The sequence below is a fragment of the Littorina saxatilis genome, linkage group LG6 (assembly GCF_037325665.1).
Source record: "Littorina saxatilis isolate snail1 linkage group LG6, US_GU_Lsax_2.0, whole genome shotgun sequence".
Lineage (NCBI taxonomy): Eukaryota > Metazoa > Mollusca > Gastropoda > Littorinimorpha > Littorinidae > Littorina > Littorina saxatilis.
This window is the reverse complement of record NC_090250.1, coordinates 56644741-56664851: the sequence shown is the minus strand read 5'-3', so window position 1 is coordinate 56664851 and position 20111 is coordinate 56644741. Positions and strand designations below refer to the sequence as shown.

At 40.6% G+C, this 20111-nt stretch overlaps 1 protein-coding gene across 1 annotated transcript in view; it reads left to right on the top strand.

Annotated features, from left to right (window-relative positions):
* LOC138969580 (WD repeat-containing protein 19-like) overlaps window positions 1–20111 on the top strand; it is an 85070-nt gene that overhangs the window by 328 nt on the left and 64631 nt on the right. Inside the window, exons 2-5 of the mRNA XM_070342434.1 lie at window positions 62–153; window positions 8825–8890; window positions 9731–9856; window positions 15666–15764. Coding sequence (XP_070198535.1) covers window positions 62–153; window positions 8825–8890; window positions 9731–9856; window positions 15666–15764 — 383 coding nt within the window. The remainder of the gene's footprint in view (window positions 1–61; window positions 154–8824; window positions 8891–9730; window positions 9857–15665; window positions 15765–20111) is intronic.

The following is a 20111-nucleotide window of genomic DNA, read 5'->3' as shown; positions in this document are numbered from 1 at the left end:
GATGGTATAGTTTAGATTAACATATACGATATGATTTACATCATGATTTCATACATTTCAGAGAGTGTACAGTGTTCCGGAGCGAACCCATGGACAGGGTCCTATCCAGTTCTCTTGGCAGCGAACACAGGGCAACTACCTGGCCACTACAGGGTATGTGTCTTGAAATATTGTTAAACTTTGAGCAATTTCACATTTTCCCTTGTTTTAATCTTTTTCTTTAGACGGGCTAGTAGTTAAGACGTGGGCCTTCCGTGTGGAATGTGCAGACCTGCTGCTAGTGCCCTATCCCCCTTTGGGTGTACATGCAAAAAAAGACCAGATGTGCAACAAAATAAAATCCCGTTTGATGGGTTAAAGAGGCATCCTCCGGAATCAAAGTATGACTGTCTGTCTGTCGTTTTGTCTGTCTGTCAAAATGTTTTCCCTTCCTAAATGACGGGAAAAATTAAGTGGCCATACATGTTATTGTTAAAGTCCACTCATACTTACTAGTGTGCGTGGGAGTCACAGCCCACTAACGTAGAAACAGTTCTAAAAAGATAAGATCTTTATGTTCAAGAATAGTACAGTGGGCAGGTGTGTGTGCAAAAGAGTATATGGCCAAGAATCTGTCATGGCGTCGAAAGAAGGAAAGAGCCCGCTTGAATTATTTGGCAGGCTCCTGCTTCTAATAAACTTTTTTTGCAAAGAACATTTTTGTGTTGGATGAAAGAGGATGAATGGACGAACGTTTTGGTATAACATGGTGGCAAATTTATGCCGTAAGCAATGAATAACAGACTTGTGATTCCAACCTTACCTAGTCATTCTGGAGAGGAAAGCGTTACGCGATTTTGGGTGCTTTCAGTTTTGTAAGAACTGTACTCTGAACACCTGCGCGACAGGTAAATCCTTCATACAAACCAGACAGGTAAATCCTTCATACAAACCAGACAGGAAATGAATGCAGTGTTTAATGAGACCAAAAATGTGCTCGACGGAGCTGCCAACTTCGTTCATTTCGCTTGGAAAAGTGATGCGAGATGTACGTTATTATAAATCCTTGTGTCAATTCGGTATCGGTCAGTCAAACGGTCGTACAGTCCGCGGTAAATGTAAGATGGCCGCCAAAGATCGATTTCGAGGTTCACAAAGTCTACTAAGTCTAAAAAAATATTTTAAAAATTGTTTGCAATGCATGCTTTGTTTGTGATTTGTGAAAATCTACACGATTTATTGATTTTGTGTAAAGAAAAATTACTTATAACCAAAATAAAACGTTCTCGTTTTGCCAAGATGTTGTGACGAGCGTGACCTAACTAGTCTCCCTTGGTCATTTGAATATGACCTATCAATGACAACAGGACTTTCACACCTACGTGCGAGATAGACGAGCCCAGCCCTACAGGTAAGTGTTTCATGGTCGTCATCCAAATAGTAACGTACATACTTTTGAGAATGAAACTGCTATAAATCGAGTGATTTCTTACGAAACATGATAAAAACAATGGTTGAAAGGAAAAAGTATTCGTACCTGAATGATTCAGTCGAAAATCGGAGGCAGTCGGGCTTTTGAATGTTCGCTAGGTTGCATATGGTTTCAGATTTGTTGTAAATGTAACGTACTTAGGATTTATTCTGCATTTCTTGCTTAGGACGATAGATTCTTAATGAAAAAGCATTTTTTAGGAAGTAGCATGGTTAACATTACCAGGGAGTAAAGAAAACCACGCGTTCCATCCCGATCTGGCGATTCGATTCATTGCACGTTACTTTACTACAAGGCTTTCGTGTCAGCTGTAACGTACAGTTTAAAATTCGTCTCTTTTCAGTTTTGATGGTGAAAAATGTACGGTTTGCAGAATATTTTGTCACTAAGCTTTCAAAATTGACTCCTTTCATCCATAATTAAGTATTTTGGGTTGATATCTCCGAGCTTCGTCACTTTCACCCGAAGTAGCGTACGTTTCTTTCTTTGTCGAATCGAGTGTTTTCTTAACTTTTTTGATGTAAGATTTGCGTGATATATGTTGAAGGCCAGTGTTACCAACTTTGCTGAAATTAAAAACGCCGAACACCTGTGGTTTAGTTGGTCACATCCCGTACGTTTGTTCACACAAAACGCTGGCTCTGGTCGGATGTGTAAAGTGGCGTACGTATGCGCTACACGGAATGTTCCACTTTCCCCCACCGAATTCATGGAGACTACACGTTTTAGGATGTGGATTTTGCTTGCCTTTCATAGCTTGTCTTCCTGGCTGTTGCAGTTGGGATTTTTTTTTGTTGGGGGGGGGGGGGGGGGGGGGGGGTATTGTGAGTTGGTGTAGGTGTTAGTGGTGCTTCTGATAGGTCTTTATTTATATGATATCAGAGCTTGCTGGCGACTGCAAATATTCTTAGTGTTATTTATTTTCAGGTATATGTTTGTTTTCATAGGACCAACAAAACAAAAAGATTGTTTCCAAATGAGATAATTAAAAAGTGGACAAGTGAAAATATTACATTTAGGATTTGAAAAAAAAAATGTGTTTACTATACATAAAGACAAGCTTACAAATATAAATTTTAGGATTAACTTTTTATTTTTATTTAAACCATGTGGCATGTGCACACACTTTTTTAATGGCTGGATTTGTGCAAGAACCATGTCACCTGGAGTTTAAAAAAGTGTTTTGATCTGGAGGGGTGGATAGATGAGTGCGGAGTCAGACACAGATGATTTTTTAAAGTTGAGATTTTGTATTTGTTTTGTGGTTTCGACTGTTTTCTGTGCGGAGAGAGGTATTTTTAGTTTATAAAAAGACATATTGTTACAATGGAAGGAAAGACATATTGTTACAATGGAAGGAAAGACATATTGTTACAATGGAAGGAAAGACATATTGTTACAATGGAAGGACAGACATATTGTTACAATGGAAGGAAATACATATTGTTACAATGGAAGGAAAGACATTGTTACAATGGAAGGACAGACATATTGTTACAATGGAATGAAAGACATATTGTTACAATGGAAGGAAAGACATATTGTTACAATGGAAGGAAAGTTGTTTGGCAGTATGTCTGAACATTGATTTGCAATTGCGAACTATATATATATATAGGTTTTGTGAAAGAGATGATGTAATGGCTGTGCTGTAGTGTATTAGCCTTGGTATTCACATTCAGCTCTACATGTGGTGAATTATTATGGGTATTTTGACACACATTACGTGTAACAGAGCGATCGGCATTTCAATGTTTTCACCACAGTTGTTCTTCATGACTTATAACAATTTTAAAATTGTCTTTGCAGATGATGATGCTGCATGATCAGCAAAGGCTACGTTTCCAGCAGCGAAGAGATATGTGGTCCAAGTATTTCCACGACTGGATCAATATTCTTTTCTGTATTATGGAGCGACCAATAGCTACAAGCTGAGAGTCAAGCTGCGACCAAGAAGAAAGTGGTTGGATGACGAATGTTTAGAAATGCTACTGCCTCCAAGTCCAAATACAACCAGACCCTACAAATGCATGAAGCTCTAAATACTACTTCATCATTTTGTGAACAAGAGAACCAGCTGTTGGTGCAGTACCAGAGAAGTTTCACTGGTGACAGGAAGGAGAACTACAAGTTGAACATTTGATTAAGGCAGCAACCTTTCTTCGCCTGTACCAGAGGCAGAGGCGGGCCAACATGTCGCAGTAGTCGGTCATGCAACGATCAGAAGTTTCTTGGTGTAAAATAACATACCATCTGAGCACACTGGGTCGGAAACAACACAAATACATCAGATTGTACAGCATTCTGGTCATGCAACGATCAGAAGTTTCTTGGTGTAAAATAACATACCATCTGAGCACACTGGGTCGGAAACAACACAAATACATCAGATTGTACAGCATTCTGGTCATGCAACGATCAGAAGTTTCTTGGTGTAAAATAACATACCATCTGACCACACTGGGTCGGAAACAACACAAATACATCAGATTGTACAGCATTCTGGTCATGCAACGATCAGAAGTTTCTTGGTGTAAAATAACATACCATCTGACCACACTGGGTCGGAAACAACACAAATGCATCAGATTGTACAGCATTCTGGTCATGCAACGATCAGAAGTTTCTTGGTGTAAAATAACATACCATCTGACCACACTGGGTCGGAAACAACACAAATACATCAGATTGTACAGCATTCTGGTCATGCAACGATCAGAAGTTTCTTGGTGTAAAATAACATACCATCTGACCACACTGGGTCGGAAACAACACAAATACATCAGATTGTACAGCATTCTGGTCATGCAACGATCAGAAGTTTCTTGGTGTAAAATAACATACCATCTGACCACACTGGGTCGGAAACAACACAAATACATCAGATTGTACAGCATTCTGGTCATGCAACGATCAGAAGTTTCTTGGTGTAAAATAACATACCATCTGACCACACTGGGTCGGAAACAACACAAATACATCAGATTGTACAGCATTCTGGTCATGCAACGATCAGAAGTTTCTTGGTGTAAAATAACATACCATCTGACCACACTGGGTCGGAAACAACACAAATACATCAGATTGTACAGCATTCTGGTCATGCAACGATCAGAAGTTTCTTGGTGTAAAATAACATACCATCTGACCACACTGGGTCGGAAACAACACAAATACATCAGATTGTACAGCATTCTGGTCATGCAACGATCAGAAGTTTCTTGGTGTAAAATAACATACCATCTGACCACACTGGGTCGGAAACAACACAAATACATCAGATTGTACAGCATTCTGGTCATGCAACGATCAGAAGTTTCTTGGTGTAAAATAACATACCATCTGACCACACTGGGTCGGAAACAACACAAATACATCAGATTGTACAGCATTCTGGTCATCCAACGATCAGAAGTTTCTTGGTGTAAAATAACATACCATCTGACCACACTGGGTCGGAAACAACACAAATACATCAGATTGTACAGCATTCTGGTCATGCAACGATCAGAAGTTTCTTGGTGTAAAATAACATACCATCTGACCACACTGGGTCGGAAACAACACAAATGCATCAGATTGTACAGCATTCTGGTCATGCAACGATCAGAAGTTTCTTGGTGTAAAATAACATACCATCTGACCACACTGGGTCGGAAACAACACAAATGCATCAGATTGTACAGCATTCTGGTCATGCAACGATCAGAAGTTTCTTGGTGTAAAATAACATACCATCTGACCACACTGGGTCGGAAACAACACAAATGCATCAGATTGTACAGCATTCTGGTCATGCAACGATCAGAAGTTTCTTGGTGTAAAATAACATACCATCTGACCACACTGGGTCGGAAACAACACAAATACATCAGATTGTACAGCATTCTGGTCATGCAACGATCAGAAGTTTCTTGGTGTAAAATAACATACCATCTGACCACACTGGGTCGGAAACAACACAAATGCATCAGATTGTACAGCATTCTGGTCATGCAACGATCAGAAGTTTCTTGGTGTAAAATAACATACCATCTGACCACACTGGGTCGGAAACAACACAAATACATCAGATTGTACAGCATTCTGGTCATGCAACGATCAGAAGTTTCTTGGTGTAAAATAACATACCATCTGACCACACTGGGTCGGAAACAACACAAATACATCAGGTTGTACAGCATTCTGGGTTGTTTGACCGTATTCCTAGTCTAGTTGATCATGTGTAGCTCTATTCCTGGTCTAGTTGATCATGTGTAGCTCTATTCCTAGTCTAGTTGATCATGTGTAGCTCTATTCCTGGTCTAGTTGATCATATGTAGCTCTATTCCTAGTCTGGTTGATCATATGTAGCTCTATTCCTAGTCTAGTTGATCATATGTAGCTCTATTCCTAGTCTAGTTGATCATATGTAGCTCTATTCCTAGTCTAGGTGATCATATGTAGCTCTATTTCTAGTCTAGTTGATCATATGTAGCTCTATTCCTAGTCTGGTTGATCATATGTAGCTCTATTCCTAGTCTAGTTGATCATATGTAGCTCTATTCCTGGTCTAGTTGATCATATGTAGCTCTATTCCTAGTCTGGTTGATCATATGTAGCTCTATTCCTAGTCTAGTTGATCATATGTAGCTCTATTCCTAGTCTAGTTGATCATATGTAGCTCTATTCCTAGTCTAGGTGATCATATGTAGCTCTATTTCTAGTCTAGTTGATCATATGTAGCTCTATTCCTAGTCTAGTTGATCATATGTAGCTCTATTTCTAGTCTAGTTGATCATATGTAGCTCTATTTCTAGTCTAGTTGATCATATGTAGCTCTATTTCTAGTCTAGTTGATCATATGTAGCTCTATTTCTAGTCTAGTTGATCATATGTAGCTCTATTCCTAGTCTAGTTGATCATATGTAGCTCTATTCCTAGTCTAGTTGATCATATGTAGCTCTATTCCTAGTCTAGTTGATCATATGTAGCTCTATTCCTAGTCTAGTTGATCATATGTAGCTCTATTTCTAGTCTAGTTGATCATATGTAGCTCTATTTCTAGTCTAGTTGATCATATGTAGCTCTATTCCTAGTCTAGTTGATCATATGTAGCTCTATTTCTAGTCTAGTTGATCATATGTAGCTCTATTCCTAGTCTAGTTGATCATATGTAGCTCTATTTCTAGTCTAGTTGATCATATGTAGCTCTATTTCTAGTCTAGTTGATCATATGTAGCTCTATTCCTAGTCTAGTTGATCATATGTAGCTCTATTTCTAGTCTAGTTGATCATATGTAGCTCTATTCCTAGTCTAGTTGATCATATGTAGCTCTATTCCTAGTCTAGTTGATCATATACAGTTGTTTTCAGTTCACCATGTATTTTAATTTTATATTTTCCACTTGAACATAATAGTTTGAAATGGCTTTGATGTAAAGTAACGTACAGCTTAGTTGTTCTACAAGTTATGTCTCCATTACTTATTTCATGATAGTTACTTCTTACAACTACTGAAAATCACTCCTGATAACATTCCCCTTTGTCCATATCTTACACAAAAGACTGATTTAGTATGCTTTGAGGTTAGGCACATAGTTGGTGTAAAATAACGTACATCTGGCCATACTACTTCTAAAAAAGGACAAATGCACAAGTTTGTGCCACCTTCTGAGCTTCTTGTTTTTCTTTCAATTCTGAACTGTGGCTCTAAAAATGATATGAGCTCATGTTTTTGTGATTTTGTACCTTATCATTTATACAGGCATTGATGAGACTAAACGTTATTTGTGTAAAGTAACATACGGCCACTAAACATCCTGGCAGGCACTGATTATAGACATCTGACTTGCCATGTTTGTGGTAACAGTAGTACCAAACACAAGACTACATGACTGCTGAATTTTAATGGGAGAAATAACTCAGGGGAGATTCCATGATACTTATTGTATGTGTTTTGGTGTAAATGTAACATACATACCTTAAGTGCTCGAGGCACTCATACTGACCCCCTCCCCCCCAGGCTGCCCATACCAATAAAAACAGTTTTATTCTGCTAAAAAACACATATCCTTCCTTACCCACAACAACATTAATAAGATAAAGCAAGTCTAAAAAATGGTGTTTGTGTAACACTTTTTGGACACACTGACAGATTCCTGGCCCATAGGTGTCAACCTATCATTGGTGTTGCCCTTATATGAGGCCTTCCAAAACCTTATTAGACAGCTCAAGACCTTATAAAATTGTATTGTGCCCACGTGTTGAAAAATGGCTCTTCAGGTCGTAAAATCCAGAGGCACGCACTTTCACATGTTTCCTGCATGGGACACAAAACGAGTAGTCTGGGCCTTCTGATGAAGATTTAATCCATCCAGCGTATGCACCGTTGTTAAAAATTGGGCTCTCCCACTCTTTAAGATGTCGTCCGGATCCACTTTGCGATGTAGTTTTCAGCTTTTTAGCTGGAGGATAACTTTGCGATGCCATGCTTGTTGATCGACGCTTGATAGAGTACCGGAAACCGGAAGTGATTTATAGGAAGTCAAGTGGAAAAAGAGTCTGAGTATGCGCAATGACAACGTTTGAGAGTCGTCTGCATGAAAGCGTCGATCGTTGTCTCTCAATCTCCATTGTTATCATTCATTTTAACTTTGCTGTAATTTTTTCTTTTCGCCGTATATTCTTCTTTTGCCCGTATAGATTTTCCTATACACCGTATTGGGTAAAAAATGCATTTTTCCCGTACAGCAATACGGCCAAACCGTATAGGTTGACACCTATGCTGGCCATATATCTACATGTGCATTTGTAACAGTATTTCTGTGTCAGATAGTACCAGGTGGAATATGCCTTGGGGTTTGTCTTCTGTTTATGTCTGTGCTTATGGTGTGTGGATGCAATTGCAAAGGAAACTTGCAGTCCAAAGTGCTTCTTAAAGCAAGAAATTGTTGTTACCAGAAGTGTATGAGGTGGGGAGATGGTTCAAACAGTAGCACTACTTAGCAGCCTGACTTTAACATGCTATGAGTTATAGCCCCACATTCACACAGGGATTTGTTTCCCAGAGTCAACTTTATACAGACTCTTCTTGGTGTCCTGATGTGCCCGTGTGCACGCGTGGATCATAATAAATATCTTTGTGCACACTTGCACCTGACACAGATCCTAAGTGCGCACCAGCATTTCTTAGGGCTTGGCAAACATGAACACACAATTGCAGAAAAAAGTAAGAGAAAATGGGTGGTTCAGTGCTGCATGGCATAGAGTGTGTGTGTGTGTGTGTGTGTGTGTTTGTTTTAACTTTTCAAACCTATGCTCAAAAAAAGGTTCAACCTACATCATTACATGTGAATTGTGGTCTGTTTGCAGAGCTGACAACAAGGTGAAAATATTTGACCGACATGGAGATCTCAAAGGGGACATCAACTTGCCAGGGTTCGTTATTTATTTATGTACATATATATATGGCATACCTGTCAAGTCTTACGGTTTTCGCGTCATTCTTACGGAATTTTGATGTTTTTCAAGTCTTACGGCGTAAGCCGAAGATCTTACGGTTTTTAAAAAACAATTTGGTCAAATAAAAAAAGATCGCAAAGGTTCGTCCGAGAACAAAGTAACAGCTACAAAATCTCGCGGTAACTGATCCGGCGGAAGTACAAGGCAACGCGCATGTGCACACCGTCAGCACGATCTGACCGAGTACTGTGCGACCACGCTTGACCACACGCGACCTCAAATGAAAGCAGTTACATGTACTATTGTTGTTGTTCTCGGTATCTTCAAGGTATTTTCTCATGTTGTGCGAAGTTTTAAGCCATAAAAATGAAACTAAGGGAATTGTGATGCATTTTCGTAGAGCTCACGATCGAAAGCGAAAGGAGCCAGATTTCTGTCACATCCAATCATGTCGGACTTGTTTTTAGAACACGCGCGACCTCAAACTAAAGTTATGGTGAGAGTCCACAAGAGCTTGACAGGTATGATATGGTAAATTTGTGTGTAATCATAGCTTTGTTGTTTTTGTGTTTTTTTAATTTTTTATCAGTGTTTGTTTGCTGGTACGTTTTTGTTTGGTTGTTTTCTGAAGTATATAGGCATAGCTGACAATCTGTAAATATTTGGTCATTATTATATCTTTGAAAATGTTTTCGTGTAGCTCAGTATGTTTGAGTTTATTTCAAAGTTGATACACGGACATATATTCAGTTTCTTTTTCACCTCATCTTAGCTCTTTTTCACCTTTCAAATGTAAACGATATTTTATGTTTACAGAACGTGCACCTGCCTGGGCTGGGACACAGACGGAGACATCCTGGCGGTGGTGTGCGAACAGTCCACAGGCATCTTCCTCTGGGACGCTAACTCCTTCAGGACCACGCAGATTGACAGCGGACTCAAGTGAGTGCTGCAACTCTTGTTTTCACATCTCTGACCTCACATATTTATTTGATCTAATTTCATTTCATTTACCGTATTTGACGAACTACAAGCCGCGACTTTTTTTTTTAAAAATCGCATTGCGGCTTATAAAAAGATGCAGCTAAAACGTTACCTAAACTTGAATAGCATTCACCAAATGGAAGTCGCCGTGGATTTTCATTTTGCTCGATTAGCGATTACCGGTACTTTATTAGCTCTCTACTCAAGACTCGGCGCTTTTCTCTTTCTTTCGCGAATCTTCGTTTGTCAACAAGTCGTCGTGACAAGATAGCGTACAGAGAAACACCGGATGTATCAGGATCTCGCGCGCGCGAGATTTCGTTTTTTTGTGTCTCGCGATAGTTGGAGGAGCGAGAGCCGCCATGTTGTGTTTTCGTCTGCTCGAAATGTGCGCAAAAGTCGTAAATCATCCCAAAAAAGCTTATTCCGGGCGGGACTACATGTGTGTGTTGGTTACAAATTGTGTGTGTGATATTTTTCTTCAAACTTTTTCACTTTTCTTCTTTGTTTCACTTGTTTATTCTCGGAGCTGATTTCGCCAAATACCGTATTTTTGTTTGCCTGGTTGTTTTGATTGATTGACACGATCTGATTATATTTTTTTCGACGGCGGCTAATATAGTGACGCGGCCTATACGTTGCTCGTCCCAATTTTTTTTTTTAAGTCGGGGGTGCGGCTTATAAAACGGTGCGTCTTGTAATCCGTCAAATACGGTACTCTATTATCCCAATGCTGGGAAATTCGGGTCGCTTCCTCCCAGTGGAAAGCAAGCAGCAACAACGTTCCATGGTGGTAACATGAGGATGGGACATGGATACCGTCTCTGAGTCTGCACATAAAGTTGATTCGTTTACGTCTGTCCCTGCCTGGGTGCATTGTTCCGACCCCTTGCCAGTCAACTGTCCTATAGTTTTGACATGCATTAACCCTTACACTGGTGCAATTCTGTAGCTCATGTTACAGAGAGAAAAATAAATAAAAACGGTCATATAGGTTTTCGCATCCATGGGAGGTAATCGGAACCGACCAAACAGACTGAGCCAGTAGCGCGACATATGTCGTGACAACCAGGTGACAGTATACGTAAAGTAGCGCGACATATGTCGCGACAACCAGCCTTAAAGGGTTAAGTTTGGTGACAAACTTTTTTGTTCTTTTTAGCCAGAACATTTGATATGATATGATATGATATGTTGACAGACTGGTACTTAGGCTGTTGAGCCTTTGTCTGATCTTTTGATCAGTTGCTATCCTAGCCTAACTTTGGGCTAGGTAACCTACACGATCTTTTGACCGTGGCCTATTCTATCAACTTTTTCTTGGCTGGTGGGAATTTGCAGTGAGAGGCATACTGACATTTGGGCTATACATATAGTCTTTCAGTGCATTGTCCAAGCGATTTTTGAAACTGTTCATTGTCGGCGCTTCTACCACATTCTTGTCCAAGGAGTTCCATGTGTCGATGATTCTGTTCGTGAAGAAAGATTGTCGGAGAGCTGTTCTGCATTGTTTCTTCCTGAGCTTGAACTGATGTCCACGGGTATTACACACTCAGCTCCAGTGGGTTCTTGCAATCGTAGTATTTGGACGCATACATACAGTAGACATTCACTATATTGCGGTCTATGGGGTCCAAAAATGTGAGATCGCGATATATCTGATTCTCAAAACATTGCAGCAACAAAATAAAAAAAAATAAAAATGTTTTGTTGTTTTGTTAGAATGTTTTGGTTTTGACATGTGCACACGAATTTGATTTTGATGAATACTGTCAGAGTTTTTCTTGGTGTTGTATCAGAAAGATAAAAACACTTCTCTCACCTCTGCTGTTGTATCAGAAAGATAAAAACACTACTCTCACCTCTGCTGTTGTATCAGAAAGATAAAAACACTTCTCTCACCTCTGCTGTTGTATCAGAAAGATAAAAACACTTCTCTCACCTCTGCTGTTGTATCAGAAAGATAAAAACACTTCTCTCACCTCTGCTGTTGTATCAGAAAGATAAAAACACTTCTCTCACCTCTGCTGTTGTATCAGAAAGATAAAAACACTTCTCTCACCTCTGGTGTTGTATCAGAAAGATAAAAACACTTCTCTCACCTCTGCTGTTGTATCAGAAAGATAAAAACACTTCTCTCACCTCTGCTGTTGTATCAGAAAGATAAAAACACTTCTCTCACCTCTGCTGTTGTATCAGAAAGATAAAAACACTACTCTCACCTCTGCTGTTGCAAAAACAGCTCATTCTTACGCTCTGCAATTGACAACCCCAGTCCAAAAATCAGTGCAAAATATTGTACAGCATATTTGCCAGTGTAATGTAAAGGAGGAGGGATTGCCAGTGTAATGTAAAGGAGGAGGGATTGCCAGTGTAATGTAAAGGAGGAGGGATTGCCAGTGTAATGTAAAGGAGGAAGGATTGCCAGTGTAATGTAAAGGAGGAAGGATTGCCAGTGTAATGTAAAGGAGGAGGGATTGCCAGTGTAATGTAAAGGAGGAGGGATTGCCAGTGTAATGTAAAGGAGGAGGGATTGCCAGTGTAATGTAAAGGAGGAGGGATTGCCAGTGTAATGTAAAGGAGGAGGGATTGCCAGTGTAATGTAAAGGAGGAGGGATTGCCAGTGTAATGTAAAGGAGGAGGGATTGCCAGTGTAATGTAAAGGAGGAGGGATTGCCTGTGTAATGTAAAGGAGGAGGGATTGCCAGTGTAATGTAAAGGAGGAGGGATTGCCAGTGTAATGTAAAGGAGGAGGGATTGCCAGTGTAATGTAAAGGAGGAGGGATTGCCAGTGTAATGTAAAGGAGGAGGGATTGCCAGTGTAATGTAAAGGAGGAGGGATTGCCAGTGTAATGTAAAGGAGGAGGGATTGCCAGTGTAATGTAAAGGAGGAGGGATTGCCAGTGTAATGTAAAGGAGGAGGGATTGCCAGTGTAATGTAAAGGAGGAGGGATTGCCAGTGTAATGTAAAGGAGGAGGGATTGCCAGTGTAATGTAAAGGAGGAGGGATTGCCAGTGTAATGTAAAGGAGGAGGGATTGCCAGTGTAATGTAAAGGAGGAGGGATTGCCAGTGTAATGTAAAGGAGGAGGGATTGCCAGTGTAATGTAAAGGAGGAGGGATTGCCAGTGTAATGTAAAGGAGGAGGGATTGCCAGTGTAATGTAAAGGAGGAGGGATTGCCAGTGTAATGTAAAGGAGGAGGGATTGCCAGTGTAATGTAAAGGAGGAGGGATTGCCAGTGTAATGTAAAGGAGGAGGGATTGCCAGTGTAATGTAAAGGAGGAGGGATTGCCAGTGTAATGTAAAGGAGGAGGGATTGCCAGTGTAATGTAAAGGAGGAGGGATTGCCAGTGTAATGTAAAGGAGGAGGGATTGCCAGTGTAATGTAAAGGAGGAGGGATTGCCAGTGTAATGTAAAGGAGGAGGGATTGCCAGTGTAATGTAAAGGAGGAGGGATTGCCAGTGTAATGTAAAGGAGGAGGGATTGCCAGTGTAATGTAAAGGAGGAGGGATTGCCAGTGTAATGTAAAGGAGGAGGGATTGCCAGTGTAATGTAAAGGAGGAGGGATTGCCAGTGTAATGTAAAGGAGGAGGGATTGCCAGTGTAATGTAAAGGAGGAGGGATTGCCAGTGTAATGTAAAGGAGGAGGGATTGCCAGTGTAATGTAAAGGAGGAGGGATTGCCAGTGTAATGTAAAGGAGGAGGGATTGCCAGTGTAATGTAAAGGAGGAGGGATTGCCAGTGTAATGTAAAGGAGGAGGGATTGCCAGTGTAATGTAAAGGAGGAGGGATTGCCAGTGTAATGTAAAGGAGGAGGGATTGCCAGTGTAATGTAAAGGAGGAGGGATTGCCAGTGTAATGTAAAGGAGGAGGGATTGCCAGTGTAATGTAAAGGAGGAGGGATTGCCAGTGTAATGTAAAGGAGGAGGGATTGCCAGTGTAATGTAAAGGAGGAGGGATTGCCAGTGTAATGTAAAGGAGGAGGGATTGCCAGTGTAATGTAAAGGAGGAGGGATTGCCAGTGTAATGTAAAGGAGGAGGGATTGCCAGTGTAATGTAAAGGAGGAGGGATTGCCAGTGTAATGTAAAGGAGGAGGGATTGCCAGTGTAATGTAAAGGAGGAGGGATTGCCAGTGTAATGTAAAGGAGGAGGGATTGCCAGTGTAATGTAAAGGAGGAGGGATTGCCAGTGTAATGTAAAGGAGGAGGGATTGCCAGTGTAATGTAAAGGAGGAGGGATTGCCAGTGTAATGTAAAGGAGGAGGGATTGCCAGTGTAATGTAAAGGAGGAGGGATTGCCAGTGTAATGTAAAGGAGGAGGGATTGCCAGTGTAATGTAAAGGAGGAGGGATTGCCAGTGTAATGTAAAGGAGGAGGGATTGCCAGTGTAATGTAAAGGAGGAGGGATTGCCAGTGTAATGTAAAGGAGGAGGGATTGCCAGTGTAATGTAAAGGAGGAGGGATTGCCAGTGTAATGTAAAGGAGGAGGGATTGCCAGTGTAATGTAAAGGAGGAGGGATTGCCAGTGTAATGTAAAGGAGGAGGGATTGCCAGTGTAATGTAAAGGAGGAGGGATTGCCAGTGTAATGTAAAGGAGGAGGGATTGCCAGTGTAATGTAAAGGAGGAGGGATTGCCAGTGTAATGTAAAGGAGGAGGGATTGCCAGTGTAATGTAAAGGAGGAGGGATTGCCAGTGTAATGTAAAGGAGGAGGGATTGCCAGTGTAATGTAAAGGAGGAGGGATTGCTAGTAAGATCAAGAGACTGTGGAGCATGTTTTCCTGCAGTCTCACCCACCACCCACCTCCCACCACCCCCACCCACCACCACCCACCACCCACCACCCACCTCCCACCACCCACCACCCACCACCCACCACCGTAAAGAACACAATAAACCATAAAAGGGAGGGAGGAAGAAGAGGGGGTTGGGTGGGCACTTAGAGATAAAGTTAAAAAGAGAAGTTTAGTAAACTGTCCACTCTGCAGTCTCAAGTACTAAATCAGCATGCTTGACTGCACAGCAGACACTGCTGCCAATAAAGGATGGGCACCCACTAACCATGCTGCCTAAGGGGTGTCGTGTGATGTGCGATGGGGTGTCAAGTTTGAGGCTGCTGTACAAGTCCATAAGAGAATTTGAAAACGTGCTTTTTCATAAAGCAAAACCGGCAAAGCAGACAAACACACACTGTGACACAACAACAAAAATTACGGTTGGTCCTGTTTTTTGGGGGGTTGAAGAGGTCTTCGAGATATAGCCGAATTCGCGATTTAGTGGAAGTCCCCTGTATTTTCACTCCAGGTCCAATGTCAGCTATTGTCCTCTGTGAATGGGAACAACACTGTATGTCTACAGTATAAATGATAGGGCCAGCATCACATTTCATGCCTTGAGATACATCTTCTACACTGGCTAGTTCTTAGCTGCATTCATTCCTTTGATCGGAATAACATAGAATTGCGGCTTTCCCCATAAAAATGTATACTGAAAGTGAGGAATTTGTGTGTTTGGGTATGTGTGTGTGTCTGTCCGGGTGTTCATGTGAGTGTGTAAAATGTTACATTTAGATTTTGTGTAGGAGGTACGTCAAAAGACAATCCCTTTCCATTACAACCAACTTACCATAACAACCTCTTTTGGTTGGTCCTTTAATCTTGGGAGGTTGTTATAGACAGGTCTGATTGTACCATGTTGTACCGTGTTGTACATGTACCATGTTGTACCGTGTTGTACCATGTTGTACCGTGTTGTTGTTTGTTTCAGGGACACGTTGACCTATCTCCTGTGGTCCAAGAATGGACAGCTGCTGGCCGTCGGCACAGTCAAAGGGAACCTGCTTATTTACAACCACCAGACTTCCAGGTATGTTTGTCATTTGTGCATAACAGTCTGTAAGGTTTAGAGATATATTCAAGGTGTAGCTGTGTGGGCAGTGGGCAGGCAGTGTGGAAGTACAAAGCCAGAAGTGGGATAAGCTGTTCTTTTTATGGGTCTTAAGGCAGTAGGACACACCTCCCTTCCCGGATTTAGAACGCGTTTCGTGTCGTAACAGATTATCCACTTATTAGCCATATCCGTATGCAAAATAATGAAATAAACATTAGGAAATGGCAGAAGTTTACAACTATCGACATTCTCTATCAGTGCAATACAAAACAATCGTTAGAACTTGCATTTACGACATGTCGTGCGTGAGAACGTGTCAGTAAACAAGCACTTCTTGCCTGGCTGAAGAACCCTACGAGTCAATCTAAAACAGACAAGTAATGGAAAGCAGTCTGCGGATAAACATAACAAACTGCTGATGAAAAAGTGTGTTCATCCCTGCTCTGGATAGTAAAAGACATCGGACTGATGACAAAGTGGCAGCGTTCACGCGAAAAGATATTTTTCAGATTATCGCTTCTACATTTTATTGCACGTACTTGGGGCAGATCTGAATTTCACACTGGAAGATGACAAATTGGTCTTGTGAGTTGAGAACCACATTTATCTGGTAACTTACCAAACCAGAGTGTGTGTGTGTGTGTCAGTGTGTGTGTGTCAGTGTGTGTGTGTGTGTCAGTGTGTGTGTCAGTGTGTGTGTGTGTGTTTGTGTGTGTGCCGGATTACCACCATTAACGCACCCTTTTGGACTTTTCTACGTAACCTTACTATGCCTGCTGTGACATTCACGAGGATTATTGTGATTCTTGGACAATCGTGTGCCTGTGCTGAACTTGCAGGAAGACAAACGGCGTCGGAACGGTATACGTGCTGCCAAGTGTGCACGCCCAGAGCGCAGTGTGAACCAAGAGGGAGTGTGTCATTGTGTGGAAGTTTTGCTTGATTGATTTATTCATGATTTAATTTGCTTTTTGGTTCAATAGAAAAATCTGTGTACGTTATACTTTGTATTTTGTGGTGTGATTCGCCCGAGTGCGAGACCCCCATCCCTGAACGCCTCTGTGAGTGGAATTGTATACTTGTGTGAGTAATGTGAGTGTGTAGATGAGTTCAACGCAACAGCTAAGTTTCAGCCTGACAAAGAAATTCGAGTGACACAGCTAAGGGCTGTACTTGTTATTCCTTTATTAAAGCAAATGTTTCAAGATCTTTAGGCCAATAAAGATAAATTAATGTCTGTTTCTAATAACATGGGTAAACAAAATAGGGTAGGTAGGTAGGGATTTTTTGTTTTGTTTTGCCAGGATAGAATTCTTGAAAATAACTAAATGACACAAAGAGACAAGACTCGCTATAGATAGATTGATAAACAAAATTTTTAAAATGTGACAAAGGATATACAGTGGAGTCCAGCTATAACGAACCTGGGTATAACGAAATCCCGCTTTTAACGAACTGCCATTGATTTCCCGGCAGACAGCCTTCTATTTCTTACTTGTTACTTTCGGGCTACAAAGAACCTTTTGAACTCATTTGCATAAAGAACCCCTCTTATAACAAACACGTTTTCATCCCCCCAGAGCAGTTTTGTCTCTAAAAGTCACAAGGCTACAACGAACGGTGCAAGGTCTCGGCCAATCAAGACTATGGCATACTCGTAGCAAAGCCGCCAAATGGTACCGTAAACCAAGAAAAGTGACGTAATTACGTCACGGTCGAAAGTCTTTGACGTCAATGCCTCCCTGTAGTCTTTTTCTCTCGAGCGGTGTGTGTGTGTGTGTGTGTGTGTGTGTGTGTGTGTGTGTGTGTGTGTGTGTGTGTGTGTGTGTGTGTGTGTTCATTTTGTGCACATGTGTTAGTGTTACTGTTACTGTTTTTGTGTGTTTGTGTGTGTGTGTGTGTGTGTGTGTGTGCGCGCGTGCATGAGTCTGTACTCGTGTGTGTGTGTGTGTGTGGTGTGTGTGTGCGTGTGTTTGTGTGTGTGTAAGAAAGAAAGAGAGAGAGAGGGAGGGAGTGATGGAGAGAGAGTGTGTGTGTGTGTGTGTGTGTGTGTGTGTGTGTGTGTGTGTGTGTGTGTGTGTGTGTGTGAATGTCTGAAGAGTACTCGGGTACAGCGCGAGCGTTTTTTATAGACACTGACCTTCTTCCCAGGGGTCAATGACCCAGTTTTAGCTATGAGAGGTGGTTCCCCTGTCATATGAGAGAGGAAACACTTCCTGCCCCGGGGTCAGTGACAGTTTAATCTATGGGGCGGTCTCTTTGATGTCTCAGCTGAAACATGCATTATCACAAGTTGTTAGACTGGTACTCAGGCCGTCTCTTTGATTTTTTTCTATTTTGATACACTCGAGGAAAAAAAGTCCCGCCTTATGACCCGGACCGGAAAATACCGTACATGCTTTTACACGACTTTTTAAATTTTACTTCTAAAAATACAGTAAAGTGAACATTTGAACTATGCCTCTCTATGGATTATATTATGAAGCATGCAGAGATTGTACTCTCCAAGGAAAGATTGATGGGACGATCATTTGAAGGTGAGTGGGAAAACTTGTCTTGAGGCCATTTAGGGTTGAAAACTCTACAGCGAATTACTGATATAACGAACTAAAATGTATCTCCCTTGAGATTCGTTGTACCCGGACTCCACTGTAAAATGATTGTTTTACCTGGTCTGGAATCTTCAGTAGTAATTGCATAAAAAAGTCTGATATATCAATTATCATGTTAACTTTTTCTTAAAATGGGTGCGCTAAATCCTAGTCTGTTTGTTTTTAATGGACTAAGCAATCCTTGGACTGACAGAAAAGATGTATTTTAAAAATGTCCAGTTGCTTAAAATTACTTATTTTTCTAATTAGAAGAGAATATGCACTCTTTTGTGTTCAAATGGGTAGGGGGCGGGGGTAGTAAAAAGGTTACACAGTTCAAGATTGTGCGCGACAAGAGGTGTCGACGTGTTTCTTTTAACTGTGATAAAGAGCGAAAAACTCAACTTGGTATCTAACACTATTTCTGAACATTGTAACCACTTCAGCACTTTTAATTTATTTTTTCTGTCTTCCAAACTTCTAATTCAGCTTCAAAAATGAGAAAACAAAGTGGTTTTTTCTGAATTCAACAGTTAAATCACTATGTTGGATATCTATTTTACTTCCGTATTTATCTTCTTAAGTTTTTGATCATCTGATTACCTTGCTTTCCTATTTGGAAGATAATATGCACTCTTTTCTGAAAAATGGGTAGGGGGTGGGGGTAGTAAAAGCATCACAGTTCAAGATTTTGCGCGACAAGAGGTGTGTTTCTTTTAACTGTGATGAAGAGGGATAACTCAACTTGGTATCTAACACTATTTCTGAACACTGAAACCACATTAGCACTTTTATTTTTTTTCCCCCTGTGTTCCAAGCTTTAAATTCAGATAATAAAATGAGTAAAAAAGTGTGTTTTTTCTGAATTCAACAGTCGAATTACTATGTTGGATGTTCTATTTTGCTTCCCTATTTCTGTTCTTAAGTTTTTGATCATCCGATTACCTTGCCTTTCTATTTGGAAGATAATATGCACTCTTTTCTAAAGAATGGGTAGGGGGTAGGGGTAGTAAAAGCATCACAGTTCAAGATTTTGCGCGACAAGAGGTGCGTTTCTTTTAACTGTGATGAAGAGGGATAACTCAACTTGGTATCTAACACTATTTCTGAACACTGTAACCACATTTGCACTTTTAATTTATTTATTTCTGTCTTCCAAGCTTTAAATTCAGCTAATAAAATGAGTAAAAAAAAGTGTTTTTTTTCTGAATTCACCAGTTAAATCACTGTATGTTGCATGTTCTATTTTGCTTCCCTATTTCTGTTTTTAAGTTTTGATCTTCTGACTACCTTGCTTGTCTATTTGGAAGATAATAATTAATATGCACTCTTTTCTGAAAAATGAGTAGGGGGTGGGGGTAGTAAAAGCATCACAGTTCAAAATTTTGCGCGTCAAGAGGTGTATTTCTTTTAAAATTTGTGAAGAGGGATAACTCAACTTGTTATTTAACACTATTTCTGAACACTGTAACCACTTTAACACTTTTAATTTATGTTTGACTGTGTTCCATGCTTGAAATTGGGCTTCAAAAATGGATACATACGGGTTTTTTTCCAAATTCACCTGTAAAATCTTTATGTTTGATGTTCTATTTTGCTTCTCTATTTCTCTTCTTCAGTTTGTGATCATCCGATTGTTTTTTTGTTAACATATTCACAATAAAATATCACAAATTCTTCAGTAGGGTTTGCGTGAAAAAATCTCATACCTATGCTCAAACTTCAGTCGTTA